Source organism: Psittacula echo (assembly GCF_963264785.1).
Source record: "Psittacula echo genome assembly, chromosome: 14".
NCBI lineage: Eukaryota > Metazoa > Chordata > Aves > Psittaciformes > Psittacidae > Psittacula > Psittacula echo.
In genome coordinates, this window is record NC_137750.1 from 11,823,122 (window position 1) to 11,844,454 (window position 21,333).

At 45.5% G+C, this 21,333-nt stretch overlaps 1 protein-coding gene across 1 annotated transcript in view; it reads right to left on the reverse strand.

The window, feature by feature from the left end:
* Positions 1-1,524: 1,524 nt before the first annotated feature.
* SHISA6 (shisa family member 6) overlaps positions 1,525-21,333 on the reverse strand; it is a gene marked incomplete at both ends in the record, with an annotated part of 224,557 nt that continues 204,748 nt past the window's right edge. Inside the window, 2 exons of the mRNA XM_080629691.1 lie at positions 1,525-2,075; positions 9,282-9,434. Coding sequence (XP_080485817.1) covers positions 1,525-2,075; positions 9,282-9,434 — 704 coding nt within the window. The remainder of the gene's footprint in view (positions 2,076-9,281; positions 9,435-21,333) is intronic.

Genomic DNA, 21,333 nt, shown 5'->3' on the forward strand with positions numbered 1-21,333 from the left:
GGTCTGGCTGGCCTTCAAGACCTCTGAGACCCTTTCCTGGCCACAGAAGTATGTTCTAGTGTGAGTTCTACAGAATTTGATAGGAACACAAATACAAGGAAAAAAACCCCAAACCAAACCAAAAGAAAACTAACAGAAACCAAAGCAAAGCCCAATCTGGCTTGAAAGCCAAAGATAAAACCCTCACAAATTCTGGACCCACGAGTCTATGTTTTACAGATGTTACAAATATACAGTATCTAATTAGCATTAATCAGATATACAACATGCCCACTTATTATAATTATGCTGGATATATAATTTCTATGCATGAAATGTAACTGTCTTCATGGTTAGGATTGGTACTCAGTGGATTTGGAATTTGGAAGGTTTTCTTGCAGATGGAGAGAAGATAATGGAAAATTACCGACCTCTTTTTCTGTAGACAAGACACCCTCAGCTTTGTGCTTCTGCTAAGGGCTAGAAAAAGATTTGCTACATATGGAGTTCTAGGATGTAACTGAGAGAGAGTTTGCTCAGAAATGGGGGAACTGGGCCGGTGGAAGATCCTTTCAGGAAAATAAACAGGCGCAGTGAGCGTGTGGTAGCCTTGGCCTTGCAGGGGTCTCAGTGGAGTCAGGACTTTCCCCAGCACAGGTCAGCAGTGTGAAGCTGGACGAATTCTGGTGCTTTAGGTTCAGCAGTGGCAAGAAGCTGGAGGAAGAGAAACCCTCTTCCTCCTTCCTATTTACATGTTGGAGACACCAAGATACTAGAATGAGTGGGGAAAAGGGTCTAACAAGCATTTCAGCATATTTGTGCTTATTGAACACATCAACCCCACTACTTCCTACACTGAGAGAGCAGGCGATTTGTAGGCACTAGTATGTTTTTATCTTATGAATATATTTAATATAAACTAAACCTTTATTTCTCAGCCAGGCTATTCTTGTCCCTAGATCTGCCAGTCCCCTAGGAAAGTCTGCCCTTGAATTCACTCCAAGGGTGATGGAAAACAGACGTATGGGTGCTGACTGATAGTGAGCAGTCTGGAGGTGATCCCCAGCAGCCAGAAGCTTACCTTCTTGCTACACAAAGGCCAAACATGAGGGCTGGCATGCAGACCAAGAGCAGTACCCCTTCCTGCCAGAACTGGGTGCTGCGTTTCCTCCTCCCTGTCTTGGGCTGCATGAGACTGCTTCTACCTGTAGCAACTGAAAAGTCCTGAATTCATAAGGACAATGAGATAATGCAGGTGAGCCCTTAGAAGGAGCCATTGACTACTATGGCTTTCTTTGACAGAAACTGATGCACATCAAGAAATTTCCCCTATTATCCCTCACTACCATCTGCTTGCTTGCTTGGGTTCTTCTTATGTCACCAATGAAGGGGTGGCTTTGAAAACAACAACGTGGATGGGACTGTCAGAGAAGTCTTTTCAGACACTGAGTTATCAGAGGTTATCTTGGCCTATAAGGCCACTGCAGTCTGGGGTGCTGTGGCCACCCCAGTCCTTAATGAGTATCTACAATGCACGAGGTCATATCAAACAGTCACCTCTGTTTTGCTCGCTGTGCGGTAGTGATGGTGGTGTCCTGGAATATAATGCAGTTGTTCTACCGTGTTGTGCCGTCGGGAGGCAAATGCTTGGCGCTTGGCGGAGGTTGGGTTCATACCTAAGGTATTGTACAAGTTATTTGAGGCACTAGGATGGGAGTGCATTTTTGTCATCCTGTAGCGATCCAAGACAGGTGTTGATACAAAGACGTCTGTGTGTGACAATGCCCGTGACATAGACTGCTCAGGGTACCCCGATCGCTCTGGGGAGAGCAGTGGGTCTTGGGAGTGGAGGCGCTCTGCAGACAGGAGCTGCTCGTCTGAGAGGATCCGTTCATAGGACATGCTAAACTCCTCTGGCATGATCCTCTCAGGAGACAGCACTCTGTCCTGGGACATGGCCCTGATGGGACGGCGGGGCCTGTCCCTCTGGTTGGTCTGTTGAGACATTTTGATGACGTTGATAGGGAGCGTGCCCCGGGCTGCCAGGTCGGGCAAGTGTCTCCTCCTCATGTAGTACTCATCAGCCTCTTTGTCAGCTGTGGGAAAGGAAAGGGAAGAGTTAGGAATGTCAGAGCGCTGTCCCATGGGGTGAAAAGGGACTGTGTACAGCACACAGCCGTGGACCAGCTGCCTCCTCCAAGGGACCATCTACCAGCAGCTGGACCTGGGAATGGACATCCATGTCAGGGTGCTGCCTGTCAGAGATGCCAGCCCTGTGTGGGTTGTGTCACCATGGGCTTATAGCAGACAAAGAGTGCTATAATTGCACGCAGACAGGTATAAGACCCTGTGCAACACAACACATCTTGCACCATGACACAACAGACCATAGGCTGTCGAGTCCAGACCGTGGTATTGGTTGATTTACACAAATGGTGAGTCATGGGGAAATTATCAAGTGTCACCTTCACAATACACTGATACAGAAAGCACAGGGAAGGTGGGCTGCGGTAGGCGAGTTCCCATTTGAAGAAACTCACACCTCGCTTCTGGCTTCAGATGTGGGTGTGCTCTGGAATCCATGGCTGACTTCCTCACATCTTTAATGACTACTTCTGAGTCTTTGTAAATGCGATCACAGAGCAGGTTTGGTGGGCATGGGATGCTCTCTCTGAGAATCTGAATTGTCTGTCTAGAGTCTCCTTTTCCATTTTTCAGACACCTTGGTTGATAGAATGGAATTAACTCCAGGAATGGTTCTTGCTCGATTTGCTTCTCTCGGGAGAACTCAGGTCACCCACTCCTACCCACCCTCCTCTTTTTGGCTTTTAGACTCAGAAAGGATGTTGGCTACTGTAGATGCATCCTGATACATCACTTTAATCCTACAATGTCTGGAATGACCTGATTCAACCAACTTTAATGTGAAGATTATGGTCCCTTCCAGCCCAAGCCACTCTGCGAACCTATGATGTGTGATAGGTGCTCACAACACCCTGGAAGTTTGCTCACAAGGCAAGTTATGTATTGGTGCCTTAAATCTTCAGCTGAACCCTGAGTGCTGTAAGCATCTTGTGCTGGATCATTCAGCCCTCTCTCACAGCATCCTGGGCTTTGCTTCTCATGGTCCTGAGAACAGTCCACATAACCCAGAGGACCTGTGAGGAGGATGGTTGATCCCCATGTCTCAGCATCCAAAAGTACAAGCTGAGAATATGTGTGCCAAAATGCACAGCCTGTTGGCACCACTGTTGCTGCCGACCTCTTCTTTACAGCCTACACACCATCAAGGCTCTCCTTGGTGGAGAGCTACCCAGAGCTCTCCTCTACATCAGCTTGCTGCTGATGGGATTTGCTCTCCAGAGTATATACTGTAGAAATAAGTCATTTTTTAAGCTTTTTGGAAGACTGTCTCATTGCAAATGTCAGACAATGGCTCCCTTGCCTTCAATCTCTTGTGTCTTTAAAATCACCTTCTAGGAAGCCTGAGAAAGACTGGGAAAATTCCATATGGCCACAGTAATTGTAGATATTTTTATTCTATAATGTGGCCATAGATAGACTTGCATACACTTGGTGTGCATAAGCTTGATAATGATGCTTGGAGATGGATGCTGAATAGGAGCTAAGCAATTAGCACTTTGGCACTTGGCCTCTGCTCTGCATGACAGAAGGTCCACTGGATTTGCCCAAGTGACTCCAAATAGACGTAATTAAAGGAGAGAATATCCCAAATGGAGATGTGGTTGGATGCTCAAACCTGGCTGTGGTAATTGCCAGCAGGAGCTAAACCAGCTTATGTGAGGTTTACAGTGGTCTGAGGCTGCTGGTGAGGTGGCAGAATCAGCTGATTAAAAGTGTTTTGAAGTTGTTCCTTGCCAATTTAGATAAAGAATGCAGCATGCTCTGGACGTTAACATTTTTGCCAACTTAGAGTATTAAAAAGATCTTTTCCTTCCTTCTTCCACCCCTGTACACAGTGTAGGGGTCTGCATGGCCTTTTGCTGGCAGTGGCTAAACCATTCAGGGAACTGATCCCATTTCAAAGGTGTTCCCAAGCTCACATAGGCTGTGTCCTCCTGTGATGCTGACAGACACATGTAGATGTTGGCACAGTCATTCTGGGAACATTTTCAGGTGTAGAAAGACTTCACATCTCCATCTCTAAGGAATCAAAGCCGAAACGGCAGTTTCCCGTGAACAAGTCGGTTTAAGCAGGCACCAGACAGACATTTAACAGGCAGTTGCCTCTGGAATGTGGTGTCAGTTCATGAGTGTTGCAGAACCAGTCATGGGGCATGTAGCTTGACAGGAGGCCAAGCGCGCTGGGTCACACATGTGCCTTCATGCCAAGGGAGAAGCTTAGCACAGCTCTGTAACCGCAGCATCTCTGTATCCAGGGAAAGCAATGAAACCAGTACATCTCTGGGCTTTTGAGACTGGAGCCACTGGGTGCTTCACCCTCGCACCTAGTGGGAACTGTGGACTATCTGGTTGCACAGTTTCCTAAAATCAAAATGTTTCTGGTAACTGAATCCATCCAGTCTGATTCATCTCATCCATATTGCACCAGTAAGGTCACTGGGCTAGTGAGGCTCTGATACTGCTACCCCTTATGTTCTCATTGATGCTCATGTGAAAACTGATACTTGTATTTTTAGCCAAAATAAAACTACAATAGAATATGTTTCTGCCTCATGGATGTGCTTAAGAGTTCAAAATGTGTCCTTAGTGGATTCCAAAAGGCCAGAAATGATGTGGAGACAGAATGAAATCACTGATGTATTGATTGATAAAGGAAGTTCCTCCTCTTTTTTAAGTCAATCTCATACTTCCGGGGCTTCACTCACATTTTTCATACATTTTGAACTACTGGAAATCACATTTTCTGCACATTTTCAGGACTTTCTTTTTTCCATGGGTTTTGGTTGTTTCTTTCCTCCCTTTCTTTCTTTGGCAATTTCTAGAACATTGACCATGGATGGTCTCATCAGACTTGAGGAGTGTTTAAGTGCTTCATCTGACTTGGCTTTAAATGAGCTAATTTGCCCTCAGACAGCTTTTTGGGGTTTTTTTCCTTCCTCCCATTTGGAGGGAGAGCCCCAAATGAGTGCTCTTACACTTCTCACCTCTACGTGCCTGAGATGTCATCACAGAAAGGCAGAGCACAGCTCCTCTCACACTGTAATTAGAGAAATGAGGTATGTTTGTGGCATTCTGCAAAGAGAATGTGGAAAAGCCAAGGATATTTTTTCTTTCCGTAGTGAATATGGTTAAAATACGTGCATTAATGTATGTCTGTAAGGCCATCACAGTCATTTCTCTGCTTTACTTAAAGGTAATTTCTTTGCTTTTCTTTCTCTGCAGCTCCAGTGTATTTCCTCTCTGGGCTTGTCTCTCCTGCTTTAATTGGCTGTAACATTTCCAAGCTGCCTAGTCATTTGTGATGCTTCTTCAGCCAATACCAAGTGGCTTAATATGCCTGAAAATATTATCTTCCTTCCTGACCGACCTTTCTCACTTAGCTGGAGGCACCAGCTCCCTGGAGTGCTGGGCAGGATAGAATTAATCCAGCTACTCCTGCTCAGCCATGTATTCCCACATCCACCCACCGCTGCTCTTCCCACATGCCAGCCTGACAGGGCATAGGGCTTCCCATGGATGTGGTACCCTGCCCCTCAGGGATCCTCCTCCCTGGCTTCCTATGGAGCAACCCCAAATGGGTTTCCTGTTGTCTGTGCCTTGAAGTAAAAGCTGTGGAGTTAAACAGCCATGGAAGCAGAAATAGCGCTGCCTGCATGGGCTCTGCTTCCGGCTGGCTGCTGTGCCAGGTTGATGTGTTTCCTACTGCTCCTATAAGGCCTGGACCCTCTTCAAGCTCTTGCTCTGGAAGAAGAAGCCGTGGTCTTGCTTTCTTAGCCAAACGCCAGCAGAGGTGAGTGCCCATCCTGCTACCCCAGCGGTGAGGAGGTCCCCTCCCCAAGCTGGGCACATTCCCCAGGGATGCAGATGCAGCAGATGCTCATCTTTTCCTTGTTTCACAAATCACTGAGATGAGGCTCCTAAAGTGGGATGTACCTCATTAAGCTCTAGGCATCTCAAATTAGGCTTGTTATCTAGCAAAGAGCTAGGTAGCTTACCATAGCAACTCTGGTGTCAGTTACAGACTGGGACCTTCAGAGAGCTCACATGGAGATGTCCTTCACTGACTACAGAGATGCCTCCATCAAATGCACAAACAAGATGCCTGATCGCTGAACAGCTAAAGTTGGGTGAGGTGGATCTCACCATACCCTTGCTGAGCTCTGTCTTCTAATTTCTGGCAAGGAGATATTAAACTAAACATTGTTTCTTCCTGGATATGCCTTGATTATTCAATTTAGATGTTCTTGGGAAGAAGAAACTGCATTTCACTGTCACTGCTAACTGTGGGAGAATAAGTGACCTTTAGCTGTCTGACAACTGAAACAGCTGATTAAAAATGTATCTAATTCCTTTTGTTTTACTCAGAAATATGATGTCTGTTAATGAGCTCTTCATAACATTCTTTTTTTTTAACCATGGCAGGGAGTTTGTTATAAACAAGTCATTTTTAATACGAAAAATAACAACAAAACAAAAAAATCTTAGCAAATCCCAGCATTTAAATACTTTTGCTGGAATTTGTGTTGCCTTTAGCTCCCTCATATGGAGTAAGAAAAAGTATTGCTGACATTTAACAAGGGCAGGTCTAGGACCTGAGTGCTTGTTTTCCTTTGGCTCTGAAGAAGACCAGCCATAAGAAAGTGATTCAGTGATTCCAGAGGAGCTGAGCATATGCAAGCCCAGTGGGAGCAAGGAGTGCTTAGCACTTTCAGAGCTGGAACTGCTGTCTAGTTAGTCAAAAATACAGCGTGAGGCAGTTGGTTTGACATTTGTCAGGTGCTTTGCAAAAGGATAGTTTGGTGCCTTGCAAAGATGACTGAACTATAACTAGAACCTGCCACTCATGGGTAAATAGCTGCTCTTTCCATTGCAGTGTGCAGGGATTCCCTTCTAGGGTGGATGCTGCTGAAAAGCTAAGGGGGTGAATGAACCCCACTCCAGCCAACACACAAAGACTAACTGTAATGTTCTTAGGTTCATGTTGACTGCCAGTTATCCTCTGAATCGAGACAGGGCCATTAACTGTCAAGAAAAGCTCAAGAGAGGGATGCTGATTACACTCAGCACGTTCTTGAAGATGTGTAATCTTGGCACCTTAATACAAACCTATTTTTGTCATTTTGGACAAATACCTAGGAAATGCAGTGCTAGAGTTCAATACTTATTCCTTTCTCTGTGATCTACTGAGGGGCAAGCTGGACAAGGGAGGGCCTGTCCTTTCTTCAACTGCTGAGCAAACTTTACTGCACCCGATGGGTCAGACTGCTGAGACACCACTTAGCAAGGTATTGCTCAGTGAAGAGATAGCATTGCTTGGTATGGGTGAATTTATACTCCTCTGAGTCAGGTAAGAATTGTAGGAGTATGTAGAGGAGAGTGTTCAGATCTGACATACATTTCCAGATGTTGGCTGTGGAAGGGGTGGGAGTTTCAGCTGGGATTCATCTGTGGTTTTTTAATGTTTCAGTGAGATACATCAATAGCTTTAATATGGAGCTCAAGGAGATTTCACTGAGAATCCATGCACAATATGTGAAGCAATAAATCACAGGCTAGAAATGGTCCTGAGCATCGTCTGCATCACGACAGGAGCAGCCATCGTTTCTAACCTGTTCTCAGTGATGCCAGGACAGAAATTTCTCAGGCTCTGAATAGGAAGTATGTATCCCAGGTAATCCCAGGCACTGCAAATCAATTACCAATTAAACAGCAGTTTTCAGGGCTATCTAGAGGGTATATTTGTTACGCTAAAAAAATTTATCTCAGCTAGGAAATTAAAATAAATCATCACATCTTAAAGCAGTAATATCAAAGTGCCGTGATTTCAAGGGTTTTCCAATATTATATAGTACCATCAAAGTTGATCAAGAACATGGACTGTCCATCACTGGGCTGTAGCGAGGGGAAAATGCTTGTGGGTGGGAGTGTGAGATCCAAATGTTATCAGGGACCGAAGCTCATGGTAAAGCAGGGTTATGTATGTGGCACACTGAACAGGGAAGATGGCAGGCTCCAGTCACAAAATACCTCACCTCTGTTCTACAACAAGGTTAAGCACAATCTTAGTTTTAAACACATCAAATGCATTTGCCTTAATGTTAAACATGTTCCATGCTGAAGTGCCAAGGAATGGGCTGAGATTTTTATGTGCTACATTTCCACTCCATTTTCTCTTCTGAAAAATTTTCCACAGAGATTTCCTATTGACAGTCCAAGGGCTTCTCTGCCACTTAATTTTGTGCCTCTCACTTAGCTGGCTAAATTGGGAATACAGATTTTATACATACTAAGGAAGTAGGATCTGCTCCTCATCCTGACCTACCTTCAATGAAGCTATTGCAAGGATAAACACCTAAGATATCTCTCTAAATTCAGCAGTATGAATACAAGCTGCATCCAGAAAATGTTCATGGAAACGTATATACTACAAACCTAGTGTCAGTCTCGAGAGAGCATTTGCCTGCAGAAATAGCACTTATTTCATAAACCCACCAAAGCTGAAGAGTGCCATCAGCAAAGGTGATGGGCTGGAGCATTCACAGCAAAGTTGGCAGAACAATGCAATACATAAAACAGTAAGAAAGAACAGATACCAACTAGTGTGAACAGGGTGGTCAGCAACATGCCGCAATAACGGTCTTCAGATCAGTGCACGGCACAAGTCAGGACCAGATCCAGACACATACACCATGAAACACGGCAGGTCACACCACCGTCCTCCCACTGAAACAGATGCTCCCAACCATTTCAGCAGCTTTCTGTCAACATGGGCTTGTCATCTGGTTTCAGCTACCCCATATCTGCCCTGGGTACACCAAAGTGAACTCAGCTGATCCGGGGCAGGCAGCTTGGTTCATCTCAACTCCAGCAGAAAGATTTTCAGATGACTCTATGAGGAGCAGATACAAGGTGGTGTAATGGGAGGCAGCGCAGGAGGAGGTCAGTAAGCAAATAACCACATGTGCTCTCACAGTAATGAAGTGGCTCTTTCTCTACACTCTTCCTTAATGGGAAGTGACAGCCAGAAGAATCATTACCAGAGACACCAGCTGGGGCAGTACAACGACAGAGGGAAGAAGGTTATTGCCTTAACATTGTGCCCAATGTGGCTTACAAGCAAATGAGATACAAAAGAAATGAAATGAGCTGACACCTACTTAGTCTCTTCAGAGAAGAATATTTACTTGGGTTTGTCTTGACGGCAGACTCATAGGACGGTGGGAGGTGGGAGAGGTTCTGGAAGGACCGGGAGAAGGACAGGTCATAGGGTTCGGTGGCAGAAGTAAGGATGTTGTTCATTCGTGGCTTGTCTGAAAAGAAACAACAAAGACATGTCTACAGTGTGCACCCAACGAAGCTCAGAGAGGCAAGCCATTCCCACAGACTCTGGCAGGGAGAAGAGCAGTGTCTGAGCCAGCCTCGGTGACAGGCTGTGGACAGAATTCAAACGGGCACCAGCTGACCAGTGAAAAATGGATTCTGCAGCATTGTTTCCTTGTCCACAGTGATTATGGAGAGAAGCAAACCAGACCTCAGAAGCACCTGGGCCAACCGGCTGTCCTCAAAGCAGGACAGGGGGTCTGGTGGACTTAGTCACCCCACTTACTGTGGAGGGCTGTGTCATGGTGCTGTGGATGGGCCCCACCGCAGCCTGCATGAGTTCAGGCAGCATCACTTACCTTCACCCCAGCAAGCTGTGCTTTTCCCACCATCAGAGACATGGAAAGGAGTCTATGGGGTTATTTTAACTGAGGCTGATGATCAAAGTGTTCTCTCATGGCGCCAGATTTCTGATTAATGCTTTGATCCTGGAGGCTCCTGGCAAAGCCAGTCCATAGCCCCAGGGGTTCTGCTGGGCTCTAGAGATGACCATGCTCCCCCTGGGAAGTGTGAAGTGCAGCTGTGGGGTGCGCATCTGGGTGCAGTCAGAAGGCAAAGCAAGGTTTGGAGAGGTTCCTGATGAGGGAAGGAGGTGCCATCCCTGAGGAGTTGGTCCCTGCGGGAGTCCCCAGCCAGTGTCACAATGCCTGCTGTCAGGATGCTGATGCTGAGGGCACTGTCAGTAAAGATTGGCACTGAGCATGAATGTTAACATTCAAGTCCAGACAATCTGCAGAGTTCTGAAATCTTGTTCCTTTGCTGCAAGCTGGATGGAAAATGGTCTTTCATCAGCTCAACCAAGGGACAGGGCCCAGTTGACATTCATTTATAAATCCCAGGTGTTCAGATGTTAAAATAGGCAGGTACAAGAGTATTATAGGAGGAGCTTCAATGATGAGAAGCAAAGCTAGGTGAGACTACAGTGGGCTCTGTGGGAGTTTGCAGCAGTGGTGGGATTGCGTAAGCCTTAGTCAAAAGGCCAAGGAGGTGAACACTTTAAGTATGGCCTGAAAAAAACCCAGAGGGCTGAATTCTCCGTTACAGGTGAGGACTGGCAGAATTCCCAAGTCCTGAGTTCCCACATTCCTGCACATGGGAATGCAGAGCTGCCTCCACAACTCCTCCACTGTGACCTACCTTCACATTGCACCCATGCTTCCCAAAGACGGGCTGAGACAGTCTTGTCTTCCAGCGTAAACCTGCTCATGATCTCCCAAAGCCAGTGTGGTCAGAGCACTGCTCTGCACCTCTCAGGAGACTTACATGCCCAGTCCTCAATTCAGAGGCATCTGTGCCGTTTGGGGTATGCCAGGTTATCCAGGACACTCATAAGAGGCTGAGTGATATGGGACCTGTCAGAGCTCTGAGGCCACCCATGTTTTGGCACTTGAATTGCAACTACCATGTCAACAAACCCAACTCTTGCTCCTTCCTGCCCTTGTTGTCACTGAGTGTATTCTGCTGCACCATGAGCTTCCTCACAATGAAGCTTCTGCAGAACAAATCACAACAGTGCCAGGGTACAACCATGAGTGAAGGAACAGCTTCCCCTTTCCTTCAGCACCAGTCTGGCACCAGCATGGGATACCCCAACTTTGTGTGATCCCACAGCGCTGCCAGCAAGGAAACTGCTCCGTCAGAAACAGGGGCTTTGCCTGTTTCAGCAAGCATCTGAATGCTGTTCTCTGGGCTCAAAACCTGACAGCCAACGTCAGCCACCCCACAGAAAGGCAGCAGCCCAGCTCTCTGCCAGAGCATCATTTCATTCCCAGGTCTGAGAAATTATGGGGTACTTTCTCATGGAATTCAGCAATGGTGAACATTTCCTCCTAACGATGCAATAACCATCTTGGTTAATAAACTCTTCTTTCCTATTGCTTATGTACACCTCTGCACTCCTGGAGTAGGGTTATTGTCTGGCAAAAAGAACATAGCCCCAAGTGAGCATATAGCAAATGTGTCATATCTCTGAGAACATTATTTGCTTGCTGATGACTTCAATCCATGTCTAATAGACTGACTGCAGGATTAGGAAGTGCATCATATTCATCAGGGTGCTGGAAACAATTGATTAGATATTATCCAGTAAAGAGAGACTGTATTAGCATTGAAACTATGTCCTCACTCCTATTTGTGCTTGTGTGGCAAGGAGCCTGGGGTAAATTCTCTTTACAAATTTCTCAGCCAGAACCTGTGTCTAATCTCCATTTTGCACGGAGGCTTGGACATGCTGAAATAAGCCCAGTCTTATGCATGGAATCTGCATTCAGTGCCAAAGCAGGAGCATTAATTGACTATTTGCATGAGGTGTGTGAAATTAAGTGCACAGATTTATCTGATGGGCTTGTGCAGAATCAGTGCATCTGCCTAGTGCTTTTTCCATCCAGTCAGTCAGGAGCAGGCTGTAATGATTTTGGCAAATGAGAAGTCACCTTGAAATCCACCTCCCATCATTCAGGAAAATAAGGGATAAACTGAAATGACCAAAGATTATTTCAGATGACTTTTGCATAATGTAGTTTGAGGGCAAGATCAGAGAACTGTGAGACTCCAGTAAGGAGAAATATCTTCTGCAATTTGTATTCTGGGACCAGTGCAGCAGAAGATTTGCACCCCTGCAATGGATTTGAGTCATGCTTTTCTCAGGCATCTCTCCTTGTTGTTTATGGTCTTTGTTGGCTCCTATAGAAGATGCAGGACATAATTAATGAACAGGGTGTAAATAAAAAGATCTCCACATTCCCCGCGAGGCAGCTGAGGCTGTACACTGCTGTTATCCAGCATTCCACTCATTCCAGCTCAGCTCTGTATTCTGGGCAATGGAGATGACTACTGGAAAATGGAAACCATCCCATGGTTACAGGGATTACTTTTGAAAGTCAGTATTGGTGCACATCTTCCTCACCACCATCCTGCAGCCATGTGTCACTTAATGCCTCTCTGCTACATCATGCATTCTGGGTACAATTTGCAAAGCTCTTTGGAGAGGGCAATGAAGGAAATAAAGCTCACCCAGCGCGCAGCACATACGCCACAGTTGGGAGCATCATCCGGCAGTGTCATTTCTCTTGTTTTCCGAGTTCTCTGTGCTACAGCCTCGAAGCAGCTGCATCTTTTTACAGCCAGTGCAACATCTTAAAATTCTGCCAGTGTCTCTGTGATTAATTCAGCAGAAGAGGGCTCAGCTCTGCCGCATTCCCTCATCCACTGAGCATCAGCGGTTTCAGAGCACTCTGACCACAGTGCCGTGTTGCTCCAGCCACTGGTGGGGCTGGTATCATGGCACAGCACTGCCCAGAACTCGTTAGGCTGCACAGTGTTGGCACTATACGCTCAGGAAGGGAGCAGGCATCTCTGTGGAGAAACTCTTCCTTTGCAGATCTAGTCTCTCTTCTTGGACACGTACCAAGCAAGAACTTTGCGTTTCTTCTGTTTCATAAGCTAGAACTCTTGGGCCAGTCCAAACGCTGTTGCATTTCCATAAGAACCAGTAGACCAGGCTAAGAAGGTCTCCATTCAGACCATGCTTTTGCATAAGAACGTGAGAAAGTGCTGCCCTGAAGCAGAGTGTCAGAGCTTTGCACTCTTTCTGCACTGCCTGCACTGATGGACTGCTAGAGGAACGTGTTTCCTGATACATCTTGTATCCTGAAATGGATATATGGCCTGCGGTGGGCAGGTCACCCCCATGGAGGTCAGGGTCTGCAGTTCCCTCTATGCATTGGGGATCGCAGTTACAGCTGAGCAGACATGCAGATTCACTCCTCTGCTGTATGCGTGCACTCAGTTGCTGTCTGATCTATGAAGCCACTCTAAGTTGAAGGAGAGCCTCACTTCGCTGTCAGTCTTTCACAAACCTTCTGCAAGCACAGGGCTCAGAAGCAGTTTCAGGATCTCTAAAGCTGGACACTTGTGTAGTGGACATCAGACCTGAAGTCTTCTTGAAATGTCTTGCTCTGCCCCTGTTCTCGGAAGGCAATTCCTGTTTCAAACTGTGTTTACATGAGATGCAGCACCTTTCATGCACAAGGACAGGAACAGATGATACCCAAGACAAAAAAACCCAAACCCACCAACAAAGTGAATTTATGGCAAAGTTTTAAACCAAGCTCAAGTGGCAAAAGGGATGTGCTCCATATTTGCATAGGAGCCTGCACATATGTTGTGTGAATTCTGCAAGACATTTCAACAGATGCCTTTTAAAACATTCACCCAGAGAAAGCAAACAATGTCACCTAGGAGAAGCTGATACAACCAAGCCTTCTGCTGCTCAGCTTCAGCTCAGCATCGCTTCAGTCCTCTGTCAAAGCACGCACTGCTCCCCCAGCACTGCCTTCTGCTCAGCCACTCGGAGGCTCAGACACAAAGTCTCTGATTCTGACGCAAGCTCTTGCACAGGACTGTGTTCCTCAGGAAAATCTGGTGGTAGCTGATGACGTTTGGTTGCCTTCTGTGCCAAGGCTTAGCACCTCCTGAGCCATCCTGAGCATGCAAAGAGCTGATGTGAACAGCCTCCGATTACAGTTTATAACATACATCTTCTGTGTTTGTGGGGGGAATGATCTGTGTTTTCACACTTCTTTTTTTTATGTTACAAACACTGCTATTACCAATCTTCTGCATCTGTCATGAAGAACCTCAGAGAGGTTTGTACATTTCCAGGTCAGATCCTCCATGGTGTAAATCAGCAGCTCTCCGGTGAGTAGCTGCTCTCATTTATAGAAGCTGGAGATGTGGGATTCTAAATTCAGCCAGTGATAAAAACACTTTTTCTATCAGGATGGTGCTGGGATTAGGCCTTTCAGGGCTCATGGCTGAGAACTGAAGGGATAAGACGCAGAGAGGATGAGGTACACCAGCACATTGCAAGATGATGCCCTTAAATGCTACAATATATACACACAGCATAATAATATACCTGAATCATATTACCCAGGGGCTATTAACATGAAGATGCTTCTGTACCCAAGGTGCTTAACTGAACTATGTTACACACTGCAACAGAGGGCGAGAGGAATAATGTTGCCAATTAGAATGAAAGGAAAAACTACAGAAAGTAGAATTGCACTTGGCAATCACAGCAAAAGACATACTAATATTTAGTTGAGTTTGCTGCCTTTCCATGGGGATGCAGAAGACAACACCACATGGCTCTGGCACCAGAGCAGCCAGGATGTAGGACTGTGGAGAACTGGGACTAGGACTCATTCTTCTGAGGACTAGGACTCATTGAATTTGAGGCTGTGCAATCGAAAACTGTCAGCCTGTTAACTCCTTCCACCTCTGAGAGTGCCTCATGCTCAAGGCTTGACATTGCATGGAAGGAGAGCTCATTCAGAAAAGAAAATGCATCAGTATGTTTGGTTCTGGCAGCAGACAAGCAAGGGGAATAATCCACAGATAGCTCTAGCCCCTGAGAGAAATGAATCTGTCTCAGTCCTTTGGGACTAGGGTGAGGCACGAGCCCCCAGACAGGCTGAAGACAGAGCAGGGACCACCACAACCTTCACAGTTATCCCCACACTGACAGCATCTCCAGAAGCGCAGATGACAATGCCCTGCTCTGCCTCAGCAGTTTTACATGCTCTGGTTTTTATGATGCTGTGATTTTGCCTCCAGAACTTTCGGTCTTCTTCAGTGGTCACACATTCACTAGGAATAAAGACACTGCTTCCGCCTGCTTGTGGTCTGAGATCATCTGCTTCTGTAAGAGGAACCTGAGGACAGTGTCAGAGCTATTCAGTTCGTGTTGACCCTTTGCTTAAGCAACTGCATTGTGCCAGAGAAAAGCTCCTCAGGTTTCTCCCACTGGTGAGGATGGAGACACAGGTACACCACAGTTTTATTCCATGAGCCTCAGTGTTTTATTTGCAATAGTCACTTGCTGGGTGGAATATGGGCCATGTCATGGGTGTCATAACAGAATTCGCCTGCAAGTTAAGGCCTCCATACTCAGCAGCTGAGCTGCACCTCCAGCTGGGAGGCTGTGTTAGCCCTGCCATTCTGAGACCATGAAAAGAGTGGTTTCTTTGTCCAGACCCACAATTAATTTAGTCTAGAAGGCAAAGACCAGTTGCTTCAGCACGGAGCACTTGAAAGGAAGTCGCCATTGAAGTCCTTTATCTGTTCTCAGCCCCAGGCTGTTTTCCCTCCCCTACATCACAGACTAAAGGAAGACCAGCACACATGTAATCAGAGACCAATCCCATCGCTTAAGTCCAACCATAGCCCCAGCAAACCAATACAATCCATCCACAGAGGTTGGCTCTGCACTGTAGGACATGGTTAGCGAATTCTCAGGTCCAGACAGGCGAATGGTGATCATGATTGGTGACTTTGCTCCGATGTTGTAATACAGCTCCAAAATACACAACAATCTCTGTACTTTGCTTTGCAGAGCAGCCAAATCTGAACGGGTATCCTCATCACAAAGGCAGCTTGTATGCACCAAAAAGCTGTGACCATGTTGTCCTGTCCTGGCAGATTACCGGGTTCATCTCTCTTCCAGGTTTCATTAAAGCCCTGCTGCTTTGCAGAAAGAGCACTGTACATAATGCATCCATTTGTTCTGTAGGTTATATTCTAGAGATCTGATTATCTTCTCATTTCCTCACATATATTTCTACTGGGGATAAATCTAATTTAAACACTCCTTAATTGTTATGATTTTGTAAACAGTGTCTTAAACACAATAGACACAAAACTCTTTAACAAATTGCTGGAGGAGATGTGACAAGGTAGGGAATCATTTTCATATCCTCTGGGATTGTCCCAAATTGAAGCTTCTGGTCTGATGTTAGAAAATTGATGCAAGAATTATTCCAGCAATATATCCCCCAAAGCCCCGTTACTGTGAGGCAAGGAAGATGCCCTGGATTTTGAAATGAAGAGAAGAGAAAGAAGGAAGTAAGGAAGAGAAGAGGTAAAGAAGAAGAGAGATGGAGAGAGAAAAGAGAGAGAGAAAGGAGAGAAATAGATTAAGAAAAGCAGAAGGATTCACATACATGAATATGTAGGAATGTGATTGAAGTTCACAAAGGTACAGCTGTAACATTGCCTCGGAGCAAACCCAGACATCAGCTACGGAAAAATACTTGGCCAAATTAAAACCTTGAAGTGAAGCGATTTGTTGCTTACAGTGGTATTTCTCAGATGATTATCAAATGCAATGAACTGACATAAAAATTATGATATGAACTCCCTACTAACTATATTATTTAGCAATGTGCTTGTGATTTATCCAGATGTACAAAATGTTTATACAAGACTCTCTTGGTTACCGTAATTAAATATGCACTAAAGAGGATGAGATTAAACTCCAGTAGCAGTAAAAAATAAAGCAATAAGCTTTACAGAACCTGAGCCCAGGCAGTTCATATATATTCCTGTTATAGCCAGTGCTTCATCGCCTCAGTTCTGGTTTGTGCCCTTTGCTTTTTTTCACATTCTGTTTTTTAGGGTTTTTTAATAGGAAAATAAATCTATGTGCTTAATTTGTATAAAGACTGAATATCTAAGTGACAGAAACCAGTGTATCAAAGGATTTACCTGCTTTCATATGTAAAACCTACAGTGCTTAGAAACCAGTACTTGAGCACTCACATTCACCTTTTATACGCAAAATCACTAAATTTCATGCTGTTGAGTTCTTCATTTGCAGCTGAAATCTGCAGCTACTGGAGAACAAAAGTCTAGAGCTCAGGAAACCCACATCAACCTTGTGAACTCAGAGCAGCTGAGGTCTGAAGTCTGTCACTGAATGCAGAGCTCAGGCTGAGGTTTCTAAAGGCCTGTAGATACAGCTATAATGGGATATTCAGTGTCCTAGAAGTTAAGTAGGTACATGAATAGACAGACACCAGGAGAAGGTCAACAGACTTCTTTCAGATGTGGGAATTTCAGAGTCAGGCTGGCTAATTCAGAGCCCTCAACAACAATGGAAATGAAGTCCTGGTATTGCAGCCCATGGGCTGAAGGCCTTATTTGCCTGTGGTCATTTCATCTCCATTGGAAATTGTCTTCCCCAGCATATCCCACTTTCCAAACCCAGGACAGGCACATATTTCACCCCTCTCCAAACCCTTTGTGCCAGCCAGGTGGAGAGAAAAGGGAGACCTTCCCTCTGTGCTAACTGTGCTGCAAACACCACTATGCTAATTAAATGATAGCAGCCTGACAGAACAGATTATATGTGATCCCACCATTAATTAGTAGTTATTCCTTCCTGTATCAGAAGAGTTCAGTGTAATCACATCAGTGATCTCACATGCATAACCCCCTGCAAACGGCTGCCCACTGCACATCTGCATCACTCCCTACACTATGGTCCCACCATGATTCCCAAGACCTTTGGGGAAACAAATGGGTTGGTGCCATTTGCTTTACTTTTGCATAGGACTAGCCAGTACAGGAAGGGGAAAGAGAAGCACAGGGGACTTGGCTTTCATCCTTCCTTGACAAGGAGGTGGCCCTATGTCTGCCACAACGCTCAGTCCCAGGATTGTATGAGTTTGTACGCTCATTGTAATGGGAATTACAGGAGAAGGTAAGAAACCTGTGAAGTTCCTATGATGGTAGGAGATGGGAAGAGATCACCAGCAAGCAGCAGCTGAGCTCTCATCCTGACAGGTCTTCCGAGTTTCGACAGCTCATGCTCCTCTTCACATATACCAGGTCAAGTGCATCCTTGCTGGGTGAGGCAGCACTTGGGGAGGCTGTAGGGAGCTCCTGCAGGCACGGGAGGGATTTGCTGGCTGTTCAGGCTGCAATGTTGTTTGGCATGTCACCTGCAATTGCCGCCCTGATTGCTCTGCACTGGGAGCCTGAGAACCTCTCTCTGGTTGTTTAACTTCAGTTAAGAACGAACTGAGCACAGGCCACGTGCAACACAGGGCATGTCTGGAGCCTCACACTGCTCCTTTCAGGTGTGTCACTGCATGGTGGGTGCTAGAGACAGGCTAAGGGACAGAGCTCATGAACATTGTGCTCAGAATGACAGCTTCTGTCCACCTACAAATCTACATCATCACAAGAAAATGTACCCCATGTCCTACCCAGGAAGGGGATAATATTAAACCTATTGCTGAACTGTGTCAGAATCTGAACAGTAATTATGAATACTGCAATCTTTTGACGACTTATTTGAAAAGTCCAAATAACTCTTTTACACTCACCAAGCAATGGATCACCAGCAGCAGCACATATGAATACCATAAACAAAAGTATCTATGACCATATGGATAAATTAGGAATAAAATGTCACCCAAGAATAAAGTGTAACTCTGAATCATACAGTTATTTGTAGTCAAATCATTCAAGTCACTTTGTACAACCAAACTATTATGATACAGTAAATGCAAGAAATGAGTGCAGAAAAAAAGGTGAAAGTTTCTAATCCGAGATCTCTGTAGATTGCTTTGATTTTTGTCTTTCAAGTACATAAAAAAGAAAAGCATTTGTCAGGGCCAGAGGGAAATTATCTGTTTTAGCACATACTACTTTATGTTACTGAATGCAATAGGGACCCGATGATGGAGCTGCATGAAAATTTCTGGGCAGAGACACAGGTAAACAGGACTCATTTGGCTTTGCTGAGGCAGTTCTCAGAACCCAGCATATGCTAAATGTGAAGCACAAGTAGCAAGACCAAAGAGAAGACAATAATTTTAACCCTATTACGCCACCTTTTTCTCTTCTTCTTCTTTTTAAAATCAGTAGTCTGAAGAGCATTTGAATCTGTCAGTTCAGGTTCAGTAAATGCTCCTGTGTTAGTGCCAGGTTTAAAGCTGACGTTGTTTCTTCTGAGTTCTGGGGGACATGGAAAAAAACCCAACCCCTAATACCGTAGTCTTATAACTGAAAGCAACTTGCAGGCTGAGGAGCTGCCTGACCCATCCTCTAGGAAGGAGAAACTCCAAAGGTTTTAGGTGACCTTTTCAAGGGCAATTGTTCTCCCACCCTTTTTTGCAGCAAAGAAACATGGAAATTCCTATACAAGTACATAACCGATCCCAGAATAATAATCAAGATGAAGTTTCAGTATTAAAAACAAACACCAGAAAAAAATAGTAACAAACACAGAGATGCAGAGCTGCAAGAAGTGTATATCAAGATGAGATTTACCCATCCCTTACTGGTTCCTCAGCAGAAGGAAGGTTCCAGCTACAAATCCTGGAGGAATAGATCACACTCAGAGGGTAAAGGATGCAGGGAAGAACAAAGACAAGACCAAAACAAGGAAGCAGCGGAAGAGGAAAGAAAACAGAGAGGACTTGGGGGTTCATTCACAGGTAGGACTGATTGCACAGGGACAAGGGGAATCACTGATTTAAGTGGCAGTGACAAGTCTGGATTTGGATGGAGGCAGGAAGCTGCAGGTGATTTGGCTGTGTGGTTTGTGATTGCTGTGATGCAGGGAGGGACTTGCTGCCCACACTCAACAGCTGATAGTGGGCCAAGGACATCAGAAGAAGGAGGGAGCTAGGGCAGAGGAGGCAAAAGGGCTGGAAGACAGGACTGAGCAGAGAGGAGTGGGGTTTCTGGCCATGGAGGAAGCGATGGAACATCTCCAGGCTGGGATGAGAGGGCAGAAACAAAGGGGAAAACAAGTAGTATCTTTGAATAGCATCTGAACCCTTGAAACTGGCCAAAGGATTACATGGGGCATCCCCAAGTTTATTACATCAGGAGGGCTGGATAGAAAGGTGCCAGTAAATGTGCTGAACCATGTGCAGAGCTAAGGCATATAACAGGAGCACTGTCAGAAGGGGTATTAACACACAGGAAGCTGTTTGGGTACTAAGACCAAATCCAGAGAGGCTTCAGAAGAGCTCTGGGAGGGCTGTTCTCACCCTTTAGAGGGATGACCAGACAGGCCATATGGTGGTGACAGGATGCCCCAGACATCCCCTGAGGTGTCACTTTTGAGGCTACAGGGATAGGTCTGTGGTGGGTGTAGGGGCATGAAAGCTGCTCTGGGTTTCTTTAAGTTCCCAGGTTCAGAGGAATGTCATGTGGCCACAATAGAATAAAGGGAATTTGGAAGGGTGCAAGAGCAACCACTGGAACTGGCTGAGAAGGAGGCACTTCTCTTTATGAGAGTAGGCAGGGGGAATCCTGAATCTTTTCATGGTCTTTACCTATCCTGCATACTAGAAACTGGAGAGACATCGTGCAGTGAATCAGGGGCTTCGGAAGATTATCCCAAATAGACCCATGCATGTATGGACTGGAAAGCTTGGATTTAGCTGTGAACCCATATTCTGGCCTCATACTGTTATGCCCAAATCATGTCATCTTAGGAGCCCTTGCCCCTGTTCACTGTCCTTCTAACCTATCTTAGAAATACGCACAAGCAGCGCTGTAAGTTGAGCGGCTTGGCTGACAACGACTTTTTGTCGTTGGTTGTCATTTTTATGGTCTTGGTTGCTTAAATCTGACAGCACCTTCCTGATGTGGAAGGGAGAAAGGAGCAATCAGACACGGGGAAACACAAGGGTGATAGGTAAAGTTATAAAAGACAGAGCCATATTTCACTGTGAGCACTATTTTAAAATATGGTCCTATATTTAATGTTAATGGAAACCATCACGCGTCATTGCCATAGGAACATTTCTATTAACATTAAACATTCTTCGATACCAGTAAACGCTACTGGCTGGCAGAGGAAAGTTACAACGTGTGTAATTTTGCTCTTTGTTTTCTCTTACCATGTGTAGGTGTCTGGGTGGCACTGTTTAGTATCAGGTGATTATAATTTTGCTCTTGGTCATCTGAAATTCACAGAAAAAAACAAAATCCCTTTAAGAAACAGAGCTCAGCATAGCCACT